General features: G+C 45.6%; 1 protein-coding gene across 3 annotated transcripts in view; it reads right to left on the bottom strand.

Moving 5' to 3' along the window:
• Positions 1–24,650, bottom strand: part of TGFA (transforming growth factor alpha) — a 118,711-nt gene that overhangs the window by 57,499 nt on the left and 36,562 nt on the right. For 2 of the 3 annotated variants that reach the window (XM_086323798.1, XM_086323799.1), the window contains exon 2: positions 23,529–23,582. The exons of the other annotated variant lie outside the window; for it this stretch is intronic. In XM_086323798.1, coding sequence (XP_086179924.1) covers positions 23,529–23,582 — 54 coding nt within the window. The remainder of the gene's footprint in view (positions 1–23,528; positions 23,583–24,650) is intronic. 3 annotated transcript variants of the gene reach the window in all.

The raw sequence follows: 24,650 nt of genomic DNA on the forward strand, positions 1-24,650 counted from the left end.
CTTTAAGATGTGTGTTACATCTCAAAAAAGACTCACCCACAATCCTCAGGCTCAGGCGAATGTCTGTAACTCCCTCCAAAATATGCTTCTGCTGCAACACTTCCTGGTTGCCACCAGGTTCTTTTGCACAAAAGGATGGGAAATGATCTATTTCAAGGACCATGGACAAGAAGTTTTGAGCCACAGGAACAAACAAAATACTTCCTATTCATAAACCCATGAAAGAAGAGAATAAGGCAAAAAATTGAACCATAACATCAGCAGGCAGGCAAACTGAGATCAAATCTCAGCTCTCTGTTACTAATTTTGACCTTGAGCAAGTCCCAAAAACACTCTGGGGACTCTGGGCCTGAGGTTCCCCGAGCATCAATAATGAGTGTTGTAAAGATGCAGTGGTGATGTAAAGGGCAGATTCATTCATTTCTTCATTCGCTCACTCATATAAATATCAAGTGCCTTTTATGTGCCAAGCAGATTTCTCTGGTGGATCTGTCATAAAGAATCGACCTGCCAATGCAGGAGACGCAAGAGATGCGGGTTCCAACCCTGGGTTGGGAAGATCCCCTGGAGAAGGGATGGCTACCCACTCTACTGTTCTTGCCTGAAAAATGCCATGGACATAGGAGCCTGGCAGGCCACAGTCCATGGAGTCGCAAAAGAGTCAGACACAGCCTGGTGACTAAACAACAACGAATGTGCCAAGCATTGTGCTGGGCACAGGGAACCATTACTGAACTAGCCAGACAAGATCCCTGCCCTCAGGGAACTTAGGGAGGCTGGGGGAGGCAGGCAAAGGACAAGCAAATAAAAACATGAAATCATTACAGGCAGCGGTGAGTGCTATGAAGAAAAGGAACAGAGGTGTGATGGAGAGCTGCTGTTGGAGGTCACCGTCCAGGGAAGAGCGCATGGAGAAGGGGAAGAAGATTTGAGACCCAAAGGACAGAGACAAGAGTTATGGGAAAACTGTGGAAAGAGCACTGCAGGCAAAAGGAAGAGCAAGTGCAAAAGCCTAGCAATGAAGAAGGGTCCGACATATCTAAGAAAATGAAAGGAGGCCAGAGATTGAAGCACAGGGGTTAAGGAGGAAAGGGGTATGATCTGCAGCTGGAGAGGGAGGTGGGGGACTGCCCCCTGGATTTGTGCAGCAGGGCCTCGAAGGGTAGGAGTGATCTGGGTCTATTGCTGCTGCTACTGTGGCTGCTGTTCTTGCAGCTGATGGTGACACGGGAGATGCTGCATTGGGTTGCAGTTCAAACCAGAGCTCAAATAGTTATTCAACTATCTTCGTTTGCAAGAAAGCATACCAAGGAGATCTGATTGAAGGAGGCTTATCTTCAGTTTGCTAAGTGTTTCTGTTTAATTCAGCGAATCTCTGAGCGACTTCACTTTCACTTTTCACTTTCATGCATTGGAGAAGGAAATGGCAACCCACCCCAGTGTTCTTGCCTGGAGAATCCCAGGGACGGGGGAGCCTGGTGGGCTGCCGTCTATGGGGTCGCACAGAGTCGGACACGACTGAAGCAACTTAGCAGCAGCAGTAGCAGCAGCTGATGTCTGTAGGAGACCTAACACCATGCACATATCAAGGGAAAATACCAACTGCACCTACCACGTGGGAGATGCTGGAAATAAGGAGAAGCTGCACGCACAGACCCTGCCGACAAGGAGATGAGTCCTGGAGCTCTTTCCCTTTGGGAACGTCTCACTCCAGCCCGGCTGACCTCAGAAAGAACTAAGGTGAAGAGAACGTTCTGGCAGATAAGCAGGACAGAAGTGGGCTCCAACTTTTGGGAAGGTTGGGGTGGCCTACAATCTGATGCCTGACATAAAACCTCCATTGCCAAGTTCCTCAGCTGTATTTGCTGGACCAGTAAGAATAATTTCAAAGGATCTGTTCACAGCTGTCTAGGCTGATGGATGCTTTCAATCCTTCTACAAAGCCAACAATTCATATAAAAGCACAGGTCTATATTTTCATACGTAGTATGGCATTTATTTCCTGCAAGGTACTCCAAAGAATTGATGCTTTCAAACTGCGGTGCTGGAGAAGACTCTTGAGAGTCCCTTGGACAGCAAGGAGATCAAACCAGTCAATTATAAAAGAAATCAATCCTGAATATTCATTGGAAGGACTGATGCTGAAGCTGAAGCTCCAGTACTTTGGCCACCTGATGCAGAGTGGACTCACTGGAAAAGAGCCTGATGCTGGGAAAGATTGAGGGAAGAAGGGGAAGAGGGCAAGAGAGAATGAGATGGCTGGATGGCATCACCGATTCAATGGACATGAACTTGGGTAAACTCCAGGAGATGGTGAGGGACAAGGAAGGCTGGTGTGCTGCAGTCCATGAGGTTGCAAAGAGTCAGACACGACTTGGCGACTGAACAACAACCAAAGGTACCCTTGGCATTGTTCTGCTTTGGAAGTTGTTAGACATGAGAGGAAAAATAATTAAAAACAGCTTATTCCAGCCTAAACGCTCAACTCTGTCAGTGGAAGAAAGCCAATGTGGTACTTCTGAAACTAAAGAAAACTGACTTTGGAGACCAATCCCAGGTTACAGAACAGTAGCATTACAAGAGGTTGTTTGCAAACTCAGGATCTAACATGAAACAAAATATTAAACCACAGGAAACAAGATATTCTAAAGAGTGGGTGAGAGTGCTAGGCCCGTTGGCCTAACCAATAGCACATCTCATCTCTCAGAGTGCGGCTGAGTCAGCCAGTCCTAACAATACGGCTATGTGACAATGCCTTGAATTTGAATATCCTCAGAGTATAGATGTCTAATGCTGCTCAACTCATCAGAAAGCAGGGAAGGGGCCTCCCCAGAGCCAGGGTGCTTGCTGCATGCCCTGGCACGGGACTAGGGTGTCAGAGGGAAGAGCTTTAGGGAGAGGTTGGAGATAGGGTTGTAGGAGATTAGAGGCATAAGGTACGGAGTGACGGGTCAGTGAAGGGAGGGGCCTGGGAAAGGTGAAGGCACAACTGGCCTAGGCTAAGGGTTCTGGAACAGAGAGGGAGAGGAAAAAGAAGTGGGGAAGCATTTTTTCCCTCCTTTCTCTTCCTTTTATCATGAAGATAAGCAGAAGGGGCCTTGCCACCCCCAGGTTACTGACTGAAAAGCTGGCAGAGGCAAAGGTGTGGAGGATGCTTTCCTTCCCCTCCTGGCTTTGGGGGTGCCGGGGGCAGGGGACGAGGAGGGACAGAAACCACGTGTGCACGTAGGAATGTGCCCGACTCCAGCTTATAAAAAGTCCGCACCTGCCAGTGAATAAATATAGCTGATATTTGTTCAATACTGCAGCCGACAAATACTTTCACATTTGTTTGATCTTGACTGCTGCCGACAGGCATGCAAACCAAGGTTCAGTCTGCGCTAGAGTCAGGATCCAAAGGCCCTTGCTCTTTTCCCTGCACCTGTGGTTTTCTACTCTGGCCCCATAGGAGAATCCCCCAGGAAGACTAAATAAATGCTAACGCTTGCACCTCTCCCCCGGCCTCTGCGAATGAGGATCTCTGAGGGTAGGCCCAGGGCACTGGTGTTTTTGAAACTCCCCAGGTAATTTCAATGTGCAGCCAAAGTTGAAAAGTTCTGTCCTACCCAATGGCCCCCTAATGTCAGTGTGAATACAGACCAGCAAGGAGCTAAAAATGTGGATTACCTGGCACACACATTCTGGGCACACAGGCTTGGTTTCTCCACGCCCTTGTACAAGGTGCCATATGAATTACTTCAGGCAATGAAATGGGGCACTGAAAATTGACCCATATGTGGTGAGAGCATTCAACTGGAGGGAACAGACCTCACATTGCACTGCAGGTTTAACCTGAACCACCCAGGAGAGTCATCCAAGGGCCCACAGTGGACTTCAAATTCATGAGAGAATTTTTCTATGAAGGTAATGAAATTTTGTTACTGCAACATGACGTAACTTCTCCTGACCGAACCTGCTAGTTAAGAGTGAAGCCTAGGAATATTATATTTTTATAAGCATCTGGTTGATTCTTATGTTAGCAGCCTGTAGTCTCTACTTTTAGAAGTGAACACAATGCTATGCTAATTTTCTGTGTTTCATGTCTTTATAGGGACACTGGTGTTCTAGAGCTAGTGTTCGTTACTCATTCAACCTCTACTGTGCTCCCATTGTGTCAGGCATGGAATAAAGCGTTCCTCTTATACAGAGATGAACAAGACACAGTCCCTTAACTCTGCTCAATGTTCTGTGGCAGCCTGGATGGGAGGGGAGCTTGGGGGAGAATGGATACACGTATGACTGAGTCCCTTTTCTGTTCGCCTGAAACTACTGTAAATTCTTAATTGGCTACACTCTGATATAAAATAAGAAGTTTTAACAAAATACACAGTCCCTTGTCCCCAAGGAACTACCAGAAGAGAGGAGGCAGCAGGGGGGGAAAATATTTCCCCCCAAACCCCAAGTATTTCAAAACAAAGGAATGGGACAGAGGAAGGACAAATTAATTTTCTTCAAAGATGGTAGGGGAGCTCTAAAGGAAGAGATGTAAGACCTAGAGCTTAAAGGGCAAGTCACCATTCCCTAAGCAGATCACTGTCACACGTTCAGGTACACGAGAAAGCACTAGACATGTGGGCTGGAGCAAGATCTTGGGATGAGGTTGACGAGAGATGTTCTAAGGGGCTGGCTTTTAGGGGAAGATCCAGGATGGGAGAAGTGATGTGAGCGGGAACAAATGTGCTGTTAGGCCCTGGGGGCGTGCTGTCCAGTAGCAAGTATGGTGAGCCAATGAGGTGATTTGACATTTTCTAAAAAAACTAACCAAAAAAAAAACTTCATTGCCACTTCATGGCAAATGGATGGAGAAACAATGGAAACAGTGACAGACTTTATTTTGGGGGGCTCCAAAATCACTGCACATGGTGACTGCAGCCATGAAATTAAAAGACGCTTGCTCCTTAGAAGAAAAGCTATGAGCAACCTAGACAGCATACTAAAAAGCAGAGACATTACTTTGCCAACAAAGGTCCGCCTAGTCAAGACTGAAGTGACTTAGCAGCAGCAGCAGCAGTCAAGGCTGTTTTTTCCAGTAGTCATGTATAGATGTGAGAATTGGACTATAAAGGAAGCTGAGCACTGAATAATTGATACTTTTGAACTGTGGTGTTGGAGAAGACTCTTGAGAGTCCCTTGAACTGCAAGGAGATCCAACCACTCTCTTCTAAAGGAAATCGGTCCTGAATATTCATTGGAAGGACTGATGCTGAAGCTGAAACTGCAATATTTTGTCCACCTGATGCAAAGAACTGACTCATTGGAAAAGACCCTGATGCTGAGAAAGGGTGAAGGCAGGAGGAGAAGGGGACGACAGAGGATGAGATGGTTGGATGGGATCACTGACTCGATGGACATGAGTTTGAGTAAACTCCAGGAGTTGGTGATGGACCGGGAGGCCTGGTGTGCTGCAGTCCATGGGGTTGCAAAGAGTCGGACATGACTAAGTGACTGAACTGAAAAAAAAAAATCACCTTTTGGAAAAAAAAAGTGAAATTGATTTGAATATTTTATTTTACCCAATATAATCAAAAGAGTGTCATTTCAATAAATGACAAGTATTAACATGCAGTTATAAGATAGTACATAAAAGGAATAAGAAGTCTTCAAAATCTGGTGTTTGTATTTTAACACATCTCAACTTGGCTCCGTAGCCACTGGTGGCTGTTGCATTGGACAGTGAAGTTCTCAATAACTGCCAGAGGCTTCTAAAGACACACTCTCTTCAAGGGGGATACACTGAGCATTGATCACTCATCCACTTAAAGGCAAACCATGAACTGAGCATGCTCCATAAGCCAGAGTTTTGATTACATAAGCCTTTGAAGACCAATACAAATACACTGATATTTAAAAATACTGACATTGTCAAAGCCTCTCCCCAAACAACATCCTGGCTCAGGGGATTATATTTACTCACAAAGTTATACTACTTAAACCAATTTTAAGAAAGAAGTCAACTTTCTGTAGCATTAGTGGTAAAAATGTACCTTTGAAGAATTCCTTTGACTTAATTAGCCAATGTGAGTTTTTACCAGAGTGACGATTTGGATAGCTCTGTAGTACCAACACTCTTTGGGCTTCTCTGATGTGGGTAAAAAAAAAAGCTGCCTGCAATGCAAGAGAAACGGGTTCGATCCCTGGGTTGGGAAGATCCTCTGGAGGAAGGCATGGCAACCCATTCCAGTATTCCTGCCTGAAAAATCCCATGGTCTACAGTCCAGACAGTCTCGAAGAGTTGGACACGCCTAAGCACACAGCACATCAACACTCATTACCAAGATTGATATTTTAATTAGAAATTGACCAGAAGGAAACAAGGCCAGCTCAGCTGACCTCCTGCCTCATGTACAGTGAAGACAGGCTGTGTATGACTCCTCCACTGTGTACTAATCGAAGGTGCCCCTTTCTAAAGGAGCCAACGGCGGGCATGACCAGCACAAGGCACACCATGGTGCACACGGGGAACAGAAGGCCTAGACTGCACCTTATTTCAGAATTCCTAACAAATAATACATTGCATTTGCTGAAAAATGGTCTGGAGGCCATATCCTTTTCCATGGTTCACAGAAAAGAGATTCTGGACTCGAAACCTCTCAGGATCCTCCAGACACACATTTTCAAGCCTCCTGTTGTAACTGAAGCTGATTCCAAGCTGAGAAGGCTGTCCATGGAATTCACTCCTTTAAGGCACCTTCTTCAGTCCCTTAGGCAGAGGACAGTCTGCACCTGGCCCTTCCTGACATGGATTTATTTATAATTCTGGTGGGCAAAGTCATTTAACTCCAAGAAGATTTGAAGCTTTACTCCTCATTTTTCCCAGTAAAAGGGCCCGGAGGGCAGGGACTATCCCTTGCCCATCTCTGATGCTCAGCACAACTGTCTGTAGTAAACCCTCACAGTCAATCCTAAGAATCTTTTTTTAGAAAAAAATTAATAACAGGGGGATTCCCTCATAGCTCAGTGGTGAAGAATCCACCTGCCAATGCAGGAGACATTGGCTCGACCCCTGGTCCAGGAAAATCCCAAATGCCATGGCACAACTAAGCCTGTGGCTACAACTATTGAGCCTGTGCCCTAATGCCTGGGAAATGCAGTTATTGAAGCCTGAGTGCCTAGAGCCTGTACTCCGCAACAAGAGAAGCCACCGCAACTAGAGAGTGGCCCCCGCTCACCACAACTACAGAAAACCTCGTGCAGCAACAAAGACCCAGAACAGCCAAAAACAATAACTAATGAAATCAAGAATTTTAAAAAACTAACAAAAGAAATAAAGTCAACTCAAATTGGGCTAAAGATCCTGTCCGTATCATATCCTCTTTCTCAAGGGTACCAAAGAACTTTTTTTTAATTTTGAAATATTATTTTCTTCCATGTTGTTACCTGGATGGTTAATCCAAAAGTCATTTAATCCCAGTAGCTCTTGTTCCTTAATTAGGTATGCTCTCTGTTTAACCATCTAATTATTTCTCCATCCTCATACATTTTTAACCTGGGCTTCCGGAGAAGGCAATGGCACCCTACTCCAGTACTCTTCCCTGGAAAATCTCATGGACGGAGGAGCCTGGTAGGCTGCAGTCCATGGGGTCGATAAGAGTCGGACACAGCTAAGCGACTTCACTTTCACTTTTCACTTTCATGTGCAGGAGAAGGAAATGGCAACCCACTCCAGTGTTCTTGCCTGGAGAATCCCAGGGACGGGGGAGCCTGGTGGGCTGCCCTCTCTGGGGTTGCACAGAGCCAGACATGACTGAAGCAACTTAGCAGCAGCAGTAGCAGCAACAGCAACCTGGGCTTCCACTCAGATTCTAAAATCATTCAAATCTAAAGAGGAATTAGGAGTGAATGCTTCTCTTAAAATCACTACAAATAGCTCCCACGTGGGATCACCAGCCTCTTCCTGAGGCCTTCACAAGAAGGGAGGGCAGCCCATTCTCACTTTATTTTAAACAACAGTGTCAAAGGCTGTCCATGTGACTCCCTCAAGCATGTGACTGAGCGTTTCCAACTCTGTGCTCCTGGGGTCTGTGCCAGGCACCCCAAACAGGGAGGTGAGAATTTCACCTCACTTTTCAGCCCACTTGTGCCTCAACTTCTTGTGGTGGTTCAGTTTCTTGAGCTTTACTACTACTACTACTACTACTACTACTACTATGTCCCTCCTAAATCTCATGGCTCAGGATAGAGCACAACATCCCACGCCTCCCATCACTGCCACTGAAGGGTCAGGCTGTGTTTCCTCTGTGTTGGGTACCACAATTCTAAAAGGAGAATTTCACGGTGGGGCATCCTCGAGTGGCAGGTTCTATAGTACCACTTCCCAACAAGCCAAGGGGGGGCTTCCCTCTGACCTGTCCTCTGAGTTTCAAGGGCAAGCCCCTGGGTGTGGAATATGTGGCTCACCCCCAGCGTGGTCCTTTACAACTTTAAACTCAACTCACATCCTGGCTACTGCTGTTACTGCTAAGTCACTTCAGTCATGTCTGACTCTGTGCGACCCCATAGACGGAAGCCCACCAGGCTCCCCCGTCCCTGGGATTCTCCAGGCAACAACACTGGAGTGGGTTGCCATTTCCTTCTCCTGCACATGAAAGTGAAAAGTGAAAGTGAAGTCGCTCAGTCGTGTCCAACTCTTAGCAACCCCATGCACTGCAGCCTACCAGGCTCCTCCATCCATGGGATTTTCCAGGCAAGAGTACTAGAGTGGGGTGCCATTGCCTTCTCTGCACATCCTGGCTACCAACTGGCTAAGGGCATCTTGGTATTTCAGGTATCATTTCTCACATGTATATCACTGCTTTCTCAATGTTTTTGAAAAGATCTATGTGACTAATACACAGGCCTTACTATGCACTGTTTGAACATGTTACATGCCAACTCTTTAATCCTCACAATGACCTTATGAAGGACACTCTGCTGTTACCTCTACTTTACAGATGGGGAAACTGAGGCACAGAGCAATTAAGTAACTTGCCTAAGGTCAGAGTTCCCAAGGGGCGCAGTTCAGTCTTGAACCCAGGCTGACTCTAGAGACTACTGTAATTACTGTGTTATCAGCCTTATGATCTTTATTTTTAGGCACCTTTGCATCAAGCCACACTTAAACAGGTGAAAAGGCATAATTCTCTCACCTGCAAATGAGAAGCTAAAATCAAGTAAAACTGAAGCTCCAAGAATAACTGAGAATGTCTAGCCTAGAAACCTCTCCCACTGCATATACACCCAAGGCAGCGAGCAGACAGGGCCACCACTTGTGCTAAAGCTGAAGGGTGGGAGGGCTGTGTTATTATCCCCATGGACTTTGTGACCTTGGAGCCCTAAAGATTTAATCCTTTGTGTTGCAAAAGCCTACTGACAGCCATCTTAGGTAAATCCGTGAAAAGCTTCCTTTAGGAAGCACCTCTCTGTGATTAGATCCAGGCGAAACACCGACAGTACTAATAATCTATACACCTGAGAACAAAGTCCACGTGCGGTTTTGCTTAACTAGCTACCACTTTCTCCCAACCTCACCTCCACACACCTGCAAGCACGTCCTCACCCCAAAGTCTGCCTGCCTAACTCCATCTCTTCCTTCAAAACTCAGTTCAAAAATCACTTCTTGTGAGAAGCCTTCCCTGATGCCTCCCAAAGAGCATGCTGGGGTTCCCTCTCCCCCTCCGTTCCTGGATTCAAAGCTCAGCCCTGCCACTTTCTGTGTGACCTTGGGTAAGTTACTTCTCTCTGCCTCAGTTTTGCCAACTGTAAAATGGGACTAAGAGTAGTACCTTTTCCCTAGAGTTGTAGGTATTAAATGAGGATAGGCAGAACAGTATCCAGCATATGCTGAGAATTCTGAAAGTGCTAGGTCAGGTCATGTTACTACATGAATTCTATCGTGATCAATGAAATACAAATTTAAAGAGTTCCTGAGTTCTCATAGCAACTTGTATATACGAATTTAATATTAAAGGAACAACTACTGTCTGTGGTGCATCACAGATTTTTGACGTTCAGATTGGATCTTTATTCTGAAAAAGGTTGTGAAGCACTGACCTAGGGTTAAATCCTTAGGAAACTGCCTATAACGACAATGATGAAGTGATTATCTTTTGGTTAGATGTACATCTAGATTTCCAGAGCCTCTCACTGCGCTGGGCTGTGGTTATTTAAGGGAATATTAGGTGGACAGTCTGCTACATCCAGATTGTTATAGAGGCTCCTGTTGACGGTCATGTGATTCATAATTATATTTCCATTTGTCATGCCCCAGAGCACCTGAGAGACTCATTAGTGGCAGATTTCTGAATAAGATCTAACATTTTTCACTTTCAAGATTCCAAAAGTGCCTTTCTAGGTCTACTGTATAAGGCAGGGAGAGATGTTTATTATATCCCAAGCCCCCAGTGCGTGCTTAGTCACTCAGTCGTGTCCGACTCTTTGCAACCCCAGGGACTGCAACACATCAGGCTCCTCTGTCCATGGGGATTCTTCAGGCAAGGATACTGGAGTGAACTGTCTCCTCCAGGGGCTCTTCCCAACCCAGGGATGGAACCCAAGGGATTGAACCTTGGGTTCAATCCTCCCGCACGGCAGGGGGGATTCTTTACCGTCTGAATGACCAGGGAAGTCCAAGAATACCGGAGTGGGTAGCCCATCCCTTCTCTAGGGGATCTTTCCGACTCAGGAATCGACCTGGGGTTTCCTGCATTGCAGGTGGATTCTTTACCAGTTGAGCTCCCAGGGAAGCCCCAAGCCCCCAGTAGTTGGGACAAAAAAGGCCTAGAAAGAGAGCTTCCCAGCCAGGCTGCTAAATGACAACTGGGAAGAAAAGCATCCCTCTTTGAACCCCAGCTCTATGGCATCGATGTGAGTGAAACTGAGCCCCCCCATTCTATTTTGTTTATCCATTTTCCCCCTTGATTTGTACTAGCACGTTTCGGTATTTAAGAAACACTTTAGTCAATGCAGCCTAACAATACAATGATCAGACATGTGAAATCACCTTCTGTTATACTTAGAGAGAAAAGAGATTCAGAACGAACAGTTACTGCACTGCTAAGGAGGACATCTGAACCTGGCTCCATCAAAACAGCTAAAAAAAAAAGTGAAGTCGCTCAGTCCTGTCCGACTCTCTGCGACCCTGTGGACTGTAGCCCGCCAGGCTCCTCTGTCCATGGGATTCTCCAGGCAAGAATACTGGAGTGGGTTGCCATTTCCTTCTCCAGGGGATCTTCCCAACCCAGGGATTGAACCCGGGTCTCCTGCATTGCAGGCAGATGCTTTATCCTCTGAGCCACCAGGGAAGGCCACCAGGGAAACCCACCAGGGAGAGAGGTTGAGTCCTGCATAAATGAATCCTACATGATAGGAAAGGTGGAGAAAGGGGTGTGAAACAGCTAAAGGTCCTCCATTAGTAAATAACTAGACACTCAAGGCTGTTACCCAAACTCAGAAGCAGGCAGTTTGGGTCAGGCTCTCAGAAAACAAAGCTGAAGCCTTACCCCACAGCCACTGTGTTCATCATTTCATCACAGCAAGGATAAAGAGAAAGGGGAAGCTTAGGATAAAGAGAAAGGGGATGCTTTGAGGTGATGGCCCAAGTTCTGAGGTGTTGGATCATCTTACCAAGCTTCTGGGTGGATGCTAGAAAGTTAGTCCTGGAACACAAACATTTCACAGACTCCCATAAACCAGCTCTGTCCAGCAAAGTGGATTAAGAATTCCAGGGATGGGATGAGGTTGCTGCCTTAAGGAGAAAGCCTCTCAGCCTACAAGGGCATGTATCTACCACTCAGCTTCTTTCCCTTGGGCCTTAACCACATTTTGCTGAAAATCAGAAGTGCCGATTTCTGGGCCACAGGCTGATGAAAGTCCAGGAATCTGCATTTTAACAATCAGCAGGATGACTCTTCTGCTCATTGGAACATGAGAACCACTGCCTGACAACCAGATTGCCGGGGATAAAAGCACCATGAAGACACAGACATGCGTCGGGATCCATGCATCACCAATGATACAATAAGAGGAGCAGCACAGTACCCAAGTGTGTGTGCACACAGCTGCAGGTGTTTAACATGTCACCTTTTAATGCTCACAACAACCCTAAGAGCAGGTCCCATCATTATTCCTCTTTCATAGATAAGGAAGCTGAGGTACACAGAGGTTAGGCAATTTGCTTAAGGTCTCACAGCTAGTAAGGGGCAGGGGGAGAGTCTGAACTCTGTCCAATTCCACAGTGCTCACATTCTATCTGGAGACTGACTCTAGGGCCGGGGGCCCAGAAAAGCCCAACCTCTCCACTGAAACCCAGAGATAAAAGTGAACGGAATTGCAAGAGCAGCACTGACATATATAAACTATCATGTGTAAAACACAGAGCTAGTGGGAAGCTGCTGTTTAGCACAGGGAGTTCAGCTCAGGGCTCTGTGATGACCTAGAGGGGAGGTATTTTGGGGGGCATGAGACTGAGGCTCAAGAGGGAGGGGATATATGTATACTTAGAGCTGATTCACATTGTTGTACAGTAGAAACCAACACAACATTGTAAAGCAATTATACTTCAATTAAAGATAAAAAAGTAAAAATAAATAAAATTAACAGCTTAAAAAAAAAAAAAAGAATGGATCAGCATTTAGGAGCCAAAGGGCCACCAAAGGAGAGTTTGGATGAGTATCCCTAGAACTTGGAGGTGAACTGGCAAGTATTCTGTTGGGGTCAACCTCCGCAGACAGCAAGGTCCCTGGAGGTGGGCGCCAAGCATGCAGGCCAGAGTGGCAGGTCCCTCTGCTCCACAAACAGCAGCACTGCCTGCGCCTCGTGACGGCCTGCAGTCAGCTCACACGGGCCAACAGACCTGCAGGGCAGGACGTCAGCCACGGCCTTTTCTGTCTTTTTAAAAAGGTAGCTCCTTTTATTTCTGACTATAGTATTAAAAATGCTCACTGTAGACAGGATAGGAAAAAACAGGAAAGTACAGAGGAAATTACAATCAGCTATATTCCCATGCAGTTCAGTTCAGCTGCTCACTCGTATCCGACTCTGCAACCCCATGGACTGCAGCATGTCAGGCTTCTCTTTATATCACCAACTCCCGGAGCTTGCTCAAACTCATGTTCATCGAGTCAGTGATGCCACCCAACCATCTCATCCTCTGTTGTCCCCTCCTCCTGCCCTCAATTTTTCCCAGCATCCAGGGTCTTTTCCAATGAGTTAGTTCTTGCCTGGAGAATCCCAGGGACGGGGGAGCCTGGTGGGCTGCCGTCTATGGGGTCACACAGAATCGGACACAACTGAAGCGACTTAGTAGTAATAGTAGTAGTTCTTCGCATCAAGTGGCCAAAGTATTGCAGTTTCAGCTTCAGCATCACTCCTTCTGATGAACACCCAGGACTGATTTCCTTTAGGATGGACTGGTTGGATCTCCTTGCAGTCCAAGGGACTCTCAAGAGTCTTCTCCAATACCACAGTTCAAAAGCAGCAATTCTTTGGCGCTCAGCTTTATTTATACTCCAACTCTCACATCCATACATGGATACTGGAAAAAACATAGCTTTGACTAGATGGACCTTTGTTGGCAAAGTAATATGTCTGCTTTTTAATATGCTGTCTAGGTTGGTCATAGCTTTTCTTCCAAGGAGCAAGAGTCTTTTAATTTCATGGCTGCAGTCACCATGTGCAGTGATTTTGGAGCCCAAGAAAATAAAGTCTGTCACTGTTTCCATTGCTTCCCCATCTATTTGCCATGAAGTGATGGGACCAGATGCCATGATCTTCATTTTCTGAATGTTGAGTTTTAAGCCAGCTTTTTCATTCTCCTCTTTCACTTTCATGAAGAGGCATCAGAGATAATTAATGTTAATACTATATGATGCTTGCCTTTTATTTTTGCATCTGTGTGTACAGTGTATAAAATTGAGATGTTCTATTCAATTTTATATACACCTTTTTCTATTTATTTACATGAGATATTATATTCAATTTTATATAGAACCTTTTCTCCCATATCATTAAATATTTTTCATCAGCATGATTTTAAAGGGCTTTTATTTAAAATCTAATCACCTGTCCCATAACTATTTCCCTCTTGCTGACATTTAAACTGGCTGTATTTTACTACAGTGGATAATAACCTAACATCCTTGGTTATTTCTGTAAAACAGATGGCTAAAAGTGTAATTGTTGGATCACATGGCATGGACAATTATAAGGTTCTTACAAATACTAAGGAATCAAGTTCCCAATTAATATTAAACTCTTTCCCAGAAAGCCAACAGGCATACCCATAAGCAATATACATAGTTGTCTCACCTCACACACACCAGCACTCAGAGTTGCCATGCTCAAAAATATGCCAATTTGGTAGATTAAAATATAATAGTATGTCTATCTTTCCCAGTAGAGTATAAGGTCTTGAGAACAGAGATTTTGTTCTCATCAAGGTCTGGCACATAGTAAGTGCTCAATAAACCTTTGCTGACTGAATGAATGACTCAAAGAATTGGTCTGGACCAGGAATGCTGGTCTTTGCCCCCTCCAGGTCCCCTGAGGGACTCTGCCCTGTACAAGGCCTACCCTGCTCTTTGGCATCTTGTTACCTGCAGCCTTCCCCCCACCCCCACCCCCAACCCTGCCACAGCTGCTGGGCGACCACTCGGACCAAAGGGGACACACCGGTGCAATTCTCTCTCTTGAGACTCTGAGTTAAGAGGTACAGAGATGGAACGAGCTGGTGTTAGGATAATCTTCACTGTAGGTACAGAGTAAATGGCCACAGACCACGGGGCCCGACTACTACTGCTACTGTGGTTCTCTGCAGGCTGACTCTTTCGGCTGAGGTGTGGTTAGATTCTGCTCCTACTATATAAGGTGCCTGCCAGAAGATGCCCTTTATGCCAGCTTCATAGAGGACAACCATAGCCCAGAAGAGTGATCAATCAGATGGAAAACCAGCTCGGCATCACAAGCCAAACTCAGCAAGAAGCAATTTATTGAAGAAAAGAAAAAGTACACAGTTTGGCACTTGGATTAAAACTGGGAAGTCTGAATATAGTAGAGGCGGGTGTTTTCTTCAAAGAAATCCATATGGTGGATCACCTGTTCTGTGTTCATGATTTTCTTTGAGATGTAAAAATCATCAACATCACTGGCCTGACTCTATGCCCTCTGATGGCAGGGCTCATATTGACTTCTCATGTATATCTCCAGGGCCCAGCACAATGCCTGGTAGAAGGTAGTACTTAATAAGTGGATGCTAAGTAAAAGTCAAGAGCTAAAGAGTAGGAGAACAGTAAGCTCCTACAGGCCTTGATTTTTAGAAATCCAGGAGTTGTGTCACTCACTCTGGTTTTTCAAAGCTGGTAGATGTTCACTTATCTGAGCTCACCTTAAACCATGGCCTTGATTTACCCCATCCATCCTCTCCATTCCTTTGTTAAAACATCTATACCAGTGTCCTCAGCACACAAAAGCTCAATCAGTTGGCTACACTAGTTTACCACCCTTTTCTGTTTTTAACAGTGAAGATATTTATTTACCAAGACAACACATGTGTTTGTTCCCAAACCTGCTCATGTCAATCACACTCATTACTGTATTTACATAACTACATATTACATATACTAATGAAATATCTATGCATAAGGAAAGAGCTGTTGTTTTTATTTCAAGTGCAGTGTTTTGGAAACAGTTGATAAAGGTGAAAAGTATTGCTGTCAATTTAGGGGTGAATAAGATAGCTATGAAAGACTAGGTGTGGAGGGGAATGTACAGGTCTGCAAAGTTTTAAGGTGCTTACTCTGCAAGTATCTGAATTATTACACTGAAGAAACCAAATATGGAAATTATAAAGGATGCAATATGGGTGCGGCTTACACAAGTAAACAAATGCAGAATGCCAATATATAAATCCATGACTAACTGAGAGTATTATGAGACATTATCTGACTTTCCTTCACGTAATGCACTCTGAAATTCTCTAGTCTAATTTCTTCAATCGCATTTTAAAAAAATGTTGGTTGTGACCCACTAGAGCGATTTTGTGACTCACGGTTTGAAAAGACACTGCCTTAATCCAAGTCCTTAACTTTATCCAGGGGGGAACTGGGGTTAAGAGCACTACAAATGTCACCCAGCTAGTGAGTCAGAATTATGATCCTGGATTCCACATTCTGTGGTGTGTCTACTACTCTGAGCAACCTGCCTTCTGACCCAGCACAGTTTCCTCTGCAAAAAGTAGAAGGTAAAATGAGGAATTGTGTGACAAGCAGAAATCCTAGAAAGGAAAGGAGAAACACACCCTCTTTCTCTCCTGAGGCTCCATGCTCCTCTAAGCGTCCTCCACAGTGAGCTAGTCCCCACACCGGCTGTCTGTGTTTTTAGCCCCTAATGAAATCATACCAAGTCTCTTGTGCTACAGACACATATTTGGAACTGTGAACCTTGTACCTGGGCAGAACACGTGAGCTTGCTAATTTTAGAATGACTTCAGCCCCACGTGGGAAAACTCCAGACAATGGAACGGGGAAGCAGGTTGCAGTTCTGAAAAGCTTTTATTAGGCGAGGTGAGCAATAACCAGATCCCTGGCTTGCTGGCTGACCTGTGTTCTACCTGTTTTCCAAACAAAGTAGTGTCTTCAAAGACTGCTCCCTATAATCTGATTTGCCCTCCCTCCACACCCCCAGCCCAAACTTGCCCTTAACAGTTAAACCCAAAGCCCCCACCAAATCCGACCACTGTCTCCCCATGCAAGCTGATAAGAGGGACCATCCCTCTGAATGACGCCACCATGAATGTTCCATGGTCTTTCATCATCACCTTTGAAAAGTCTCCCAGATGCTAAATTAAGTAAGGTTTCCAACATTGCCTGGTTCCAAGTGGGTGTCAGTAGACACAGGCTAGAGGAAGGAGCAGAAATTCAGAGGTTTAGAGAACCACCCTGAATCAACCAGGAATTAGGCAAAGAACAGTAGGAGCTTGGCTCCCAGGTGTCTGAGCAAGGCCCTCACCACACCCCTGAATCATTAGAATGAGTCTCATGAAAATATGAGAACCAGATGGGCAGCCTGGGAACGAGGCAACATGGTGCAGGGTTAAGCAAGCAGCCACCCAACAACTTAACCAGGGTGCATTCTGTCCCCAGTCAGGGGCATGAAAAGCTGCCTTTGAAGACAGGCCGTGACTCTTTCCTCACGAAGGTGTGAGGTTCTAAGCTGCAGGTGCTGGCATCCTCACCTCGCCTCCAGCTAATGTTCCTCTGCAAGCTTTACAAACTGACAACCAACCAGATACAAATTTTCTGTCCTGGCCCGCAGACCACCGACTTCTTAGAGCAATGATTTTCTAAATCACACACTAAGCAGTCAGCTGTGGTTGCCGTCTGTCACTGTGAGGCTCTCACTGTGGGGTCACCTTTGTGCTGGAGACAAGGACAGAGAAGTTGTCCAGCAACTACAACGTAGCCTGTGTGTGTGTGTATGCATGCGTGCACACACACTCAGTTACTCAGTCACATCTGACTCTTTGCAACCCCACGGACTGAGGCTCACCAGACTCCTCTGTCTGTGGAATTTTCCAGGTGACAGTACTGGAGTAGGTTGCCATTTCCTACTCCAGAGGATCTTCCCAATCCAGGGACTGAACACAAGTTTCTTGCGTCTCCTGCATTAGCAGGTGGATTTTTTTACCACCGCACCACCTGAAAAGCCCGTAATGTTAGAACCTGAAATGTAAAGTAGCATCTGGCTCCAAGAGAACGAGACACAGGGCAGTCACACCACCACCAGCGTATCTGAGGGTCATGGCAAGTTTGACCACCGCCATACATTCCGAACATTACTTTGCCAACAAAGGTCCGTCTAGTCAAGGCTATGGTTTTTCCAGTGGTCATGTATGGATGTGAGAGTTGGACTATAAAGAAAGCTGAGCGCCAAAGAATTGATGCTTTTGAACTGTGGTGTTGGAGAAGACTCTTGAGAGTCCCTTGGACTGCAAGGAGAGCCAACCAGTCAATCCTAAAGGAAATCAATCCTGAATATTCATTGGAAGGACTGATGCCAAAGCTGAAACTCCAATACTTTGGCCACCTGATGCAAAGAACTGACTCATTGGAAAAGACCCTGATGCTGGGAAAGACTGAAGGCAGGAGGAGAAGGGGACAACAGAGGATGAGATGGTTGGATAGGATCACCGACTTGATGGACATGAGTTTGAGTAAGCTCCGAGAGTTGGTGATGGACAGGGAAGCCTTGTGTGCTGCAGCCCATGAGGTCACAAAGAATCGGACATGACTGAGCAACTGAACTGAAATGATACTTTGAAGGCTGCCTTCAAAATCCTCATCAAAGCTTTCTAAGCAGTCTCCATCAGTCCATCAGAGTGGTCATGTGAAAAACTTCACAGGTCATTCCTAAGTCAAGGCCAACATCCAAACAGGAACCAGATGATAACTTGTCTGAGGACACGGCAGAACTGAGACCAGATGGGTCTAACACGCAGGGCTCCCAACCTCCAGCCTGAGGCATGTATCCCTCCAATGTCCCACCCGAAGCAAATGTCTGAGAAGCATTTCTGATGATAATAATGCCAGTTTCCATGCCTCTGGCATCATCTACCCTCCACATTTGGGGGGTTATAAAAAGGAGGATTGAAAGAAGCCAATGAAATCTCAAACAAGAAAGCCAAGAGCAACTATGAAGTCATGAGGCCACGGGACTTTTTTGGGGGGAAAGCACAAGAATGCCACATGGGATCAGCCCCTGTTCCTTCAAGTTCATATTCCACTTTTGATTGGCATATGGAGTTTGCAATTTTCTGTCTATGCTGCTCCATCAAAATGTTAGAGCTTAATTCTGAGTAAGTCTGCAGTCCTTTGTTCCAGCACCATCAATCAGGAATGTACGAAAACCTTCTTGTGTTCATTACTATTTCTCATTGCAATTAACTCTCAGAGTGAAGAGATCTGCATGTGGTGAAGCTCTCGTAGCTTCTATCCTAAAATTACCCATCTTCACACCTAGATAGTTTCCGTAAATGAGCCCACCAACCTCCAGAGCATAAGGGTTAGGAGGGACTCCCTTCACTGCCTTCACTCCTAGATGTGAAAGTCAGTCACCCAGTATACAAATGAGTACATTTTATAAAAGCAGTGTTGACCTGAAAGGAAATATAACTAGAAAGCAAAATATGAAAACATCAAAGGCAATGTGAATTAAATAAAATGCCACAAATTTGAGTTCAGCATCATCTACCCTCCATATTTAAGAATCTAATAAAAAAGAATTACTATTGCTTTTGTTGGTGTAACTGAACTATGGTTCCATTTTAAAAGTTCTTATCTGTTAGACACAAGTAATAGTCACAAGAGAAATGGATTATGTTGTTTTTTTGTTGTTGTTATGCATGTAAAAGTTTATTTTAACACAGAGATTTATTTAACTTGTTAATGAAAGTATGTATTAATGCTAGCTCAAAGAAGGATCTGAGAGACTAGTATATACTGTCACTGAAAGGAAGAATGCTGAAATAAGATCGCTAAATTGCTGAAATATAAAACAGGTGAATGTCTTACAAGAGAATAAAACTACTGAAATTATCTTTTTCATGGGACAGCAATTATTTGTATTTCTACTGACAGAAATCACTGGCAACTTCTACAAGTTAACTTGCAACTGTGCAGAATCCTCACCTTAATAAATAGTAAATCAGGCAATGGCATGTTACTCTATTTTTTTATTTTTAAAAATTTTTATTAAAGAAAAATAATCCTTTTTAAAATACTCTTCTTCTCTTTATTTTTCAAACCATTGTGTCCAGGGCTGACTTTCACTAGTATGAAACGCCACCCAGAAGCAGGTCATCTATCAATGGTTTAGCACCACGTTCCCCACGAATGTGTGGTGCGTGACCCACGAGGGGGCGGCCGCCTTTCAGGCCGTGCCCATGTCCTACGAAGAAGGGCACTCTGCACCCAGTCCCAACTCGTGGCAGGGCGCAGGTATGTTACTCTAGAGCAATGATTCTAGTGTGCTCCCCAGACCAACAGCACCAGCATCACTGGGATCCTGTTAGACATACAATTACTTAAGCCGCACTCAAGACCTACTGAATCAGAAACTCTGGGATAAGATGCAGCATTATGGGTTTAAAAGCCCTCCAGGGCATTCTGATGCTTAATGAAAGTTTGAGAACCACTGACCTAAAGAATTAGTAATAAATAAGTAAATAAATTAATTTTAAAAAGAATTGACCTTCAGGCAATAAGTATATTGCCAATATCCCAGTATGACTTTGCAAAGATATGTAGTCATCCTTTTGTCTATTTCTAAATTTTGAATAAATTTTTTAGCCTGTTTTTCAGTGTCACAGTTTGCAAGGGAGTCTTCAGAACATAGATTTTAATATCCCAGCCTCTGTAGCACAGGACAGGACATGAGATCAGTGTTCTTCATACTGCAGGTCATAGCACATTAGTGGATTGTAAAATTAATTTAAGGAGTTATGACTCATATTTCTCAATGAAATGGAATGAGATGGTACAGATTAGAAAACATAACAGTTTTCTAATCTAAGAAAACATCACAGTAACCTATATTCAGGGTTACTATTGTTTCATGGAAATTTGGTTGCAGTCATATAAATAGAGAGAATGTAATATGGATGGTAGTGGGATACTGTTTTAAATGCATTTATCACTACAGGTTCCAATCCAAAAAAAATTTAAATTATAGTAGCACAGTGGTTCTCAAACTTTAGCCTGCATGAGAATCCACACACATATATGTGTGTGTGGGTGCGTGTGTGTGTGGAGAGAGAGAGATCTCGCTATTTAGTTAGACCAAACTACACCAACAAAGAGCAAACTCAAAAAGGTGAGAAAATAGATGAAGGAAAAATGGCAGAGAGATGCTAGTTGTTGAAGTTGGGTGATGGATACATGGGGATTGATGTTGCTATTATTTCTTCTTTTCTATGTATGAAGATTTATATTATAAACATTAACAATTAGTTTTGCTTGCTGAATTAGCCAAGAGGTAAACACACATATATTTCAATGCTAGTGTAGTGGGTGTGACTGGTGGGGTCTCCAGTTTGAGCTGTACCCACAACAAGATTTCAGCCATGTCCGGAGAGGACAGAGTTCGGGTAGGGTGGGCAAGGCCTACAAGGGCCTGGGGAGTCTTCCAGAAAATGGGAAGGTCACCCTAAAGGGAAAGAAAGTTGAGCAAACAAGCCTGATTTAGTCACAAAGCCCTAGCTCCTGGACAAGTGGCTCTGACATGGCCATCACCATTTGGACTTGTCTACTAACTAACCCAGCTCTCTCTGGATTCATATCTTGGTCCAGCAGGGCAGGGCAGAGAGCAAGCGAACATGGAAAGAACTATTCCATTAACCTCTCTGGGGCACAAGTACCACAGCTAAGTGACCCATCAGAGAGCAGTGCAAGAGGCCAGACTGGCGGGCCCCCTGCCCGCTCCCACATGTCACCAACCAATACCAAGATCTCAATGCCCCTTGCACACTAGAAGGTGTGGCTCTACCCCAGCTCTCACCCACCACATTGGGCCACAGAGCAGCACTCAGCCAGTTACAGGGTTGTGTGCAAACGGGCAGGCCCACCTACTGTTTTCTGAACCTAAGTCCTCAGGGGGAGAGTATGTCCGATATCAACCTGAGACCGTCTCACAGAAGCAAGGCCAGAAAAGAAACACGGAGCAGAGGTCGGTCATGACCGCAGCAAGCATTTTCTGGATAAATATCATTTTCTGGATAAACATCACAGGTTTCCCACGTCTGCCCAGAAGAGCCTAGGGAACCCTAAGGGGCCTCAGCAGGAGCCATGGCAGGCCCCTAAGGGGACTGGCTCAGGTACAACATCCCCTAGCTTTCCTGTGTGATGGATGGAATGGGAGTAGGGGGTAAGATAACCGTCTCCCTGGGGGCAGCATCAGCCTCTGCATCACCACAAACTGTCACCTACAAGTGACTCAGAGGAGAACCCGGCTGTTGGCCCACCAGGTCCTACAGTGAGGACCACGATGGGCTGGGGGTGCACCCGGAGGGTAAATGCATCCCAGGATGAGGGCTGGGTCAATTGTGAAACTAGCAAGGGTCACAAAGCTATCCCCTCCCCCCTGTATATGCACATCTGAGCCGTTTGTGATGGGGGAAGTAGTTAAAAAGTGAAAGAACTACTTCATGGAAACTCGAGTAGACCCTGGACTGCCAACACACTGCTTTGGAACGGACGGGCGCTTCCACCCCCAGTCCCAACGAAGTATAACACACAGGGCAAGAGGCAGTTTCTTCTGTGGCATCAGACACCTTAAGAGTTCAAGTGCATCAAGGAGAACAGCTCCGGGCGGAGACTGTGGGGTTGCAGAAGCGCTAGTATCCAGTGGGAGCAGCAGCAGCATCTACTATGTTTGGATGGAAAGCTTTGGAGAAGAGCTAAGTACCAGGAACACTGTGTGGTGGTCTGAGGATGTATGAATACAGAGCACCACCTCCTGCCCTGGCACCTCCCTGAAATAACTAGGGAGACGCAGTGGGGGCCACTGCAGTAACAGATGGGAACATTATGGCAACGAGCGAACAGAGAAACTGGCAGACTGGTACACTGCTGACATAAAAACCAGCTCAATTCATTTGGAAAGCTACTTAGCAGTTTGTTACAAGAGACGTAAATATACACTCTTGCTCCTAGAGCTATGTCCCAAGGAAAGAATCCAAAAGAAGGAAATAGTTTCTAGGCATCAAGAAGGAGCATTATAATTTAAACTGAAGACAACAAAAATATCCCATGGGAAAAGCCTAATTGTAACACGTGTCCACTTGAATGAAACATTATGACATTTTAAAAGGATACATTTCAAGACATTCTAGCCACATGGAAAAAAGCACAACTCCAAACCCTGAATTTAAAAAGCAGGTACCCAAATCACTTCTTCACCACGACTAATTGTATAAAAAAGTGCACATGGACAAATGCTAAGAGCTGTGAGCAAACGTCGAAGGGGACGCTTTTGTCAGCCTCTGCCCACGAGTAGTTTGCCACCAACGTTTCCCAACTTTCCAATCTGTTGACCCAGGATCTCAAAATGCAAAAAAGGAAATGCAACTACAAATGTCCAAGGAGAAACTGGAAAGTATTAATAACTAAACAAAGATTCCCAGGCAGAAGGAGACAAGAGGGTTTAGGATTCTGGGTTCTTCTTTAGATGGATTATGAGGCTCAGCTTGCCAGCACCCTTGCCTACAGGGACTGTGCTGGGATCAGAGCTGGGAGAGGGCGCACCCTCGGCGAGCAGGGAACGGTCGCTGTGGGCCGGCGGTTAAGACCTCCCAGGAGCACTCCCCAGGCCCTGGGACAACGTGCAGGAGGCAGATGCATGGGAGCTCAGCAGGCAGGAGGCCGGGGGGAAGCTTGTAGCAGAGGCTCCACAAAGCAGCCAGGGGCTGCTCCCATCCGTTCTCCATACACCACCCCACGTGGAGGGGATGGGATGGGACTCACCACTCAGGGCGGATGTGCTGTTCTCCAGGGCCTGGCACACGGCCAAGAAAATACCTGTGAAGAGGAAGAAAAGAAGACAGGTGAGAGTCTGGCCAGCAGCCAACTTCTCAGCCTTCAAGGATGGGTCCTTCTCAAGGGAAAGAGTTGATAGTTTTACAAAGTGGCCAACAGGCAGTCGAAGCAACATAATACAGAGTGGTGGTGGTTTAGTCACTAAATTGTGTCCAGCTCTTTGCAACCCCATGGATTGTAGACCACCAGGCTCCTCTGTCCATGAGGATTCTCCAGGCAAGTGGGTTGCCATTCCCTTCTCCGGGGGATCTTCCTAACCCAGGGATAAAACCCTAGTCTACCACATTGCAGGCAGATTCTTCACCATCTTGAGCCACCAGGGAAGCTCAGTACAAAATGAGTAAGTGGGACCCTTTGTGCAAAAAGCAGGAAAAAAGTGCCTATTAGCATTACTAAAATCTCAACCTTTTTCTTTCCTGGTCTCTCTCTCTCCACTTGTCATGATGTTTCTTGTTTTAAAACACCTTATAGATATGTTTTATTGTGATAAAATATACACAGAAGTTACTATCTTAACTCTCTTTAAGCGCATAGTTCAGTGGCTTTAAGTATGTACATGATGTTGAGCATGTCATGATACTTGTTACGTGTTCTTTCTGGTCTTGCTCTCTCTGGGGTGTGAGGAGACTTGCAGGGTGAGCCCAGCTCCCCAGAGGCACCCTGGGCCCCAGCAACAGTACCCAGGCGTGCACGGGATCCCAGACAGCTGGGTCCGCCAAAAGAGGGATGGATGTGCGGATGTAAGAGACCCAGCTGGGGGCAGGGAAGCCAGGCAGAGGTTTCTTCTTCCCAGAAACCAGTTGCCCCAACCCACCGTGGGCAGGTGACCTTGAGGGTGTCACAACATCTACCCGGGGGTACGTGGATTAGGGGAGAGGAGAGGCTCGCCCATGTCCGTCTTCCACAGAGACGCAGCTGGGCTACCAGCCTCGATGCGGCAGCTGCCACCATGCCCTACCCAGGAGGGGCACACATCTCATTCCAGCCTTTCTGGTGTCCAGGTCCCAGGTGGCAGGGGTGAGAACCCACCCAGGGGAGGCAGGGAGGTGG

The sequence above is a fragment of the Bos grunniens genome, chromosome 11 (genome assembly GCF_055505025.1).
Source record: "Bos grunniens cultivar Pamir isolate PY7600 chromosome 11, Bosgru_T2T1.0, whole genome shotgun sequence".
In the NCBI taxonomy this organism is placed as follows: Eukaryota; Metazoa; Chordata; class Mammalia; order Artiodactyla; family Bovidae; genus Bos; species Bos grunniens.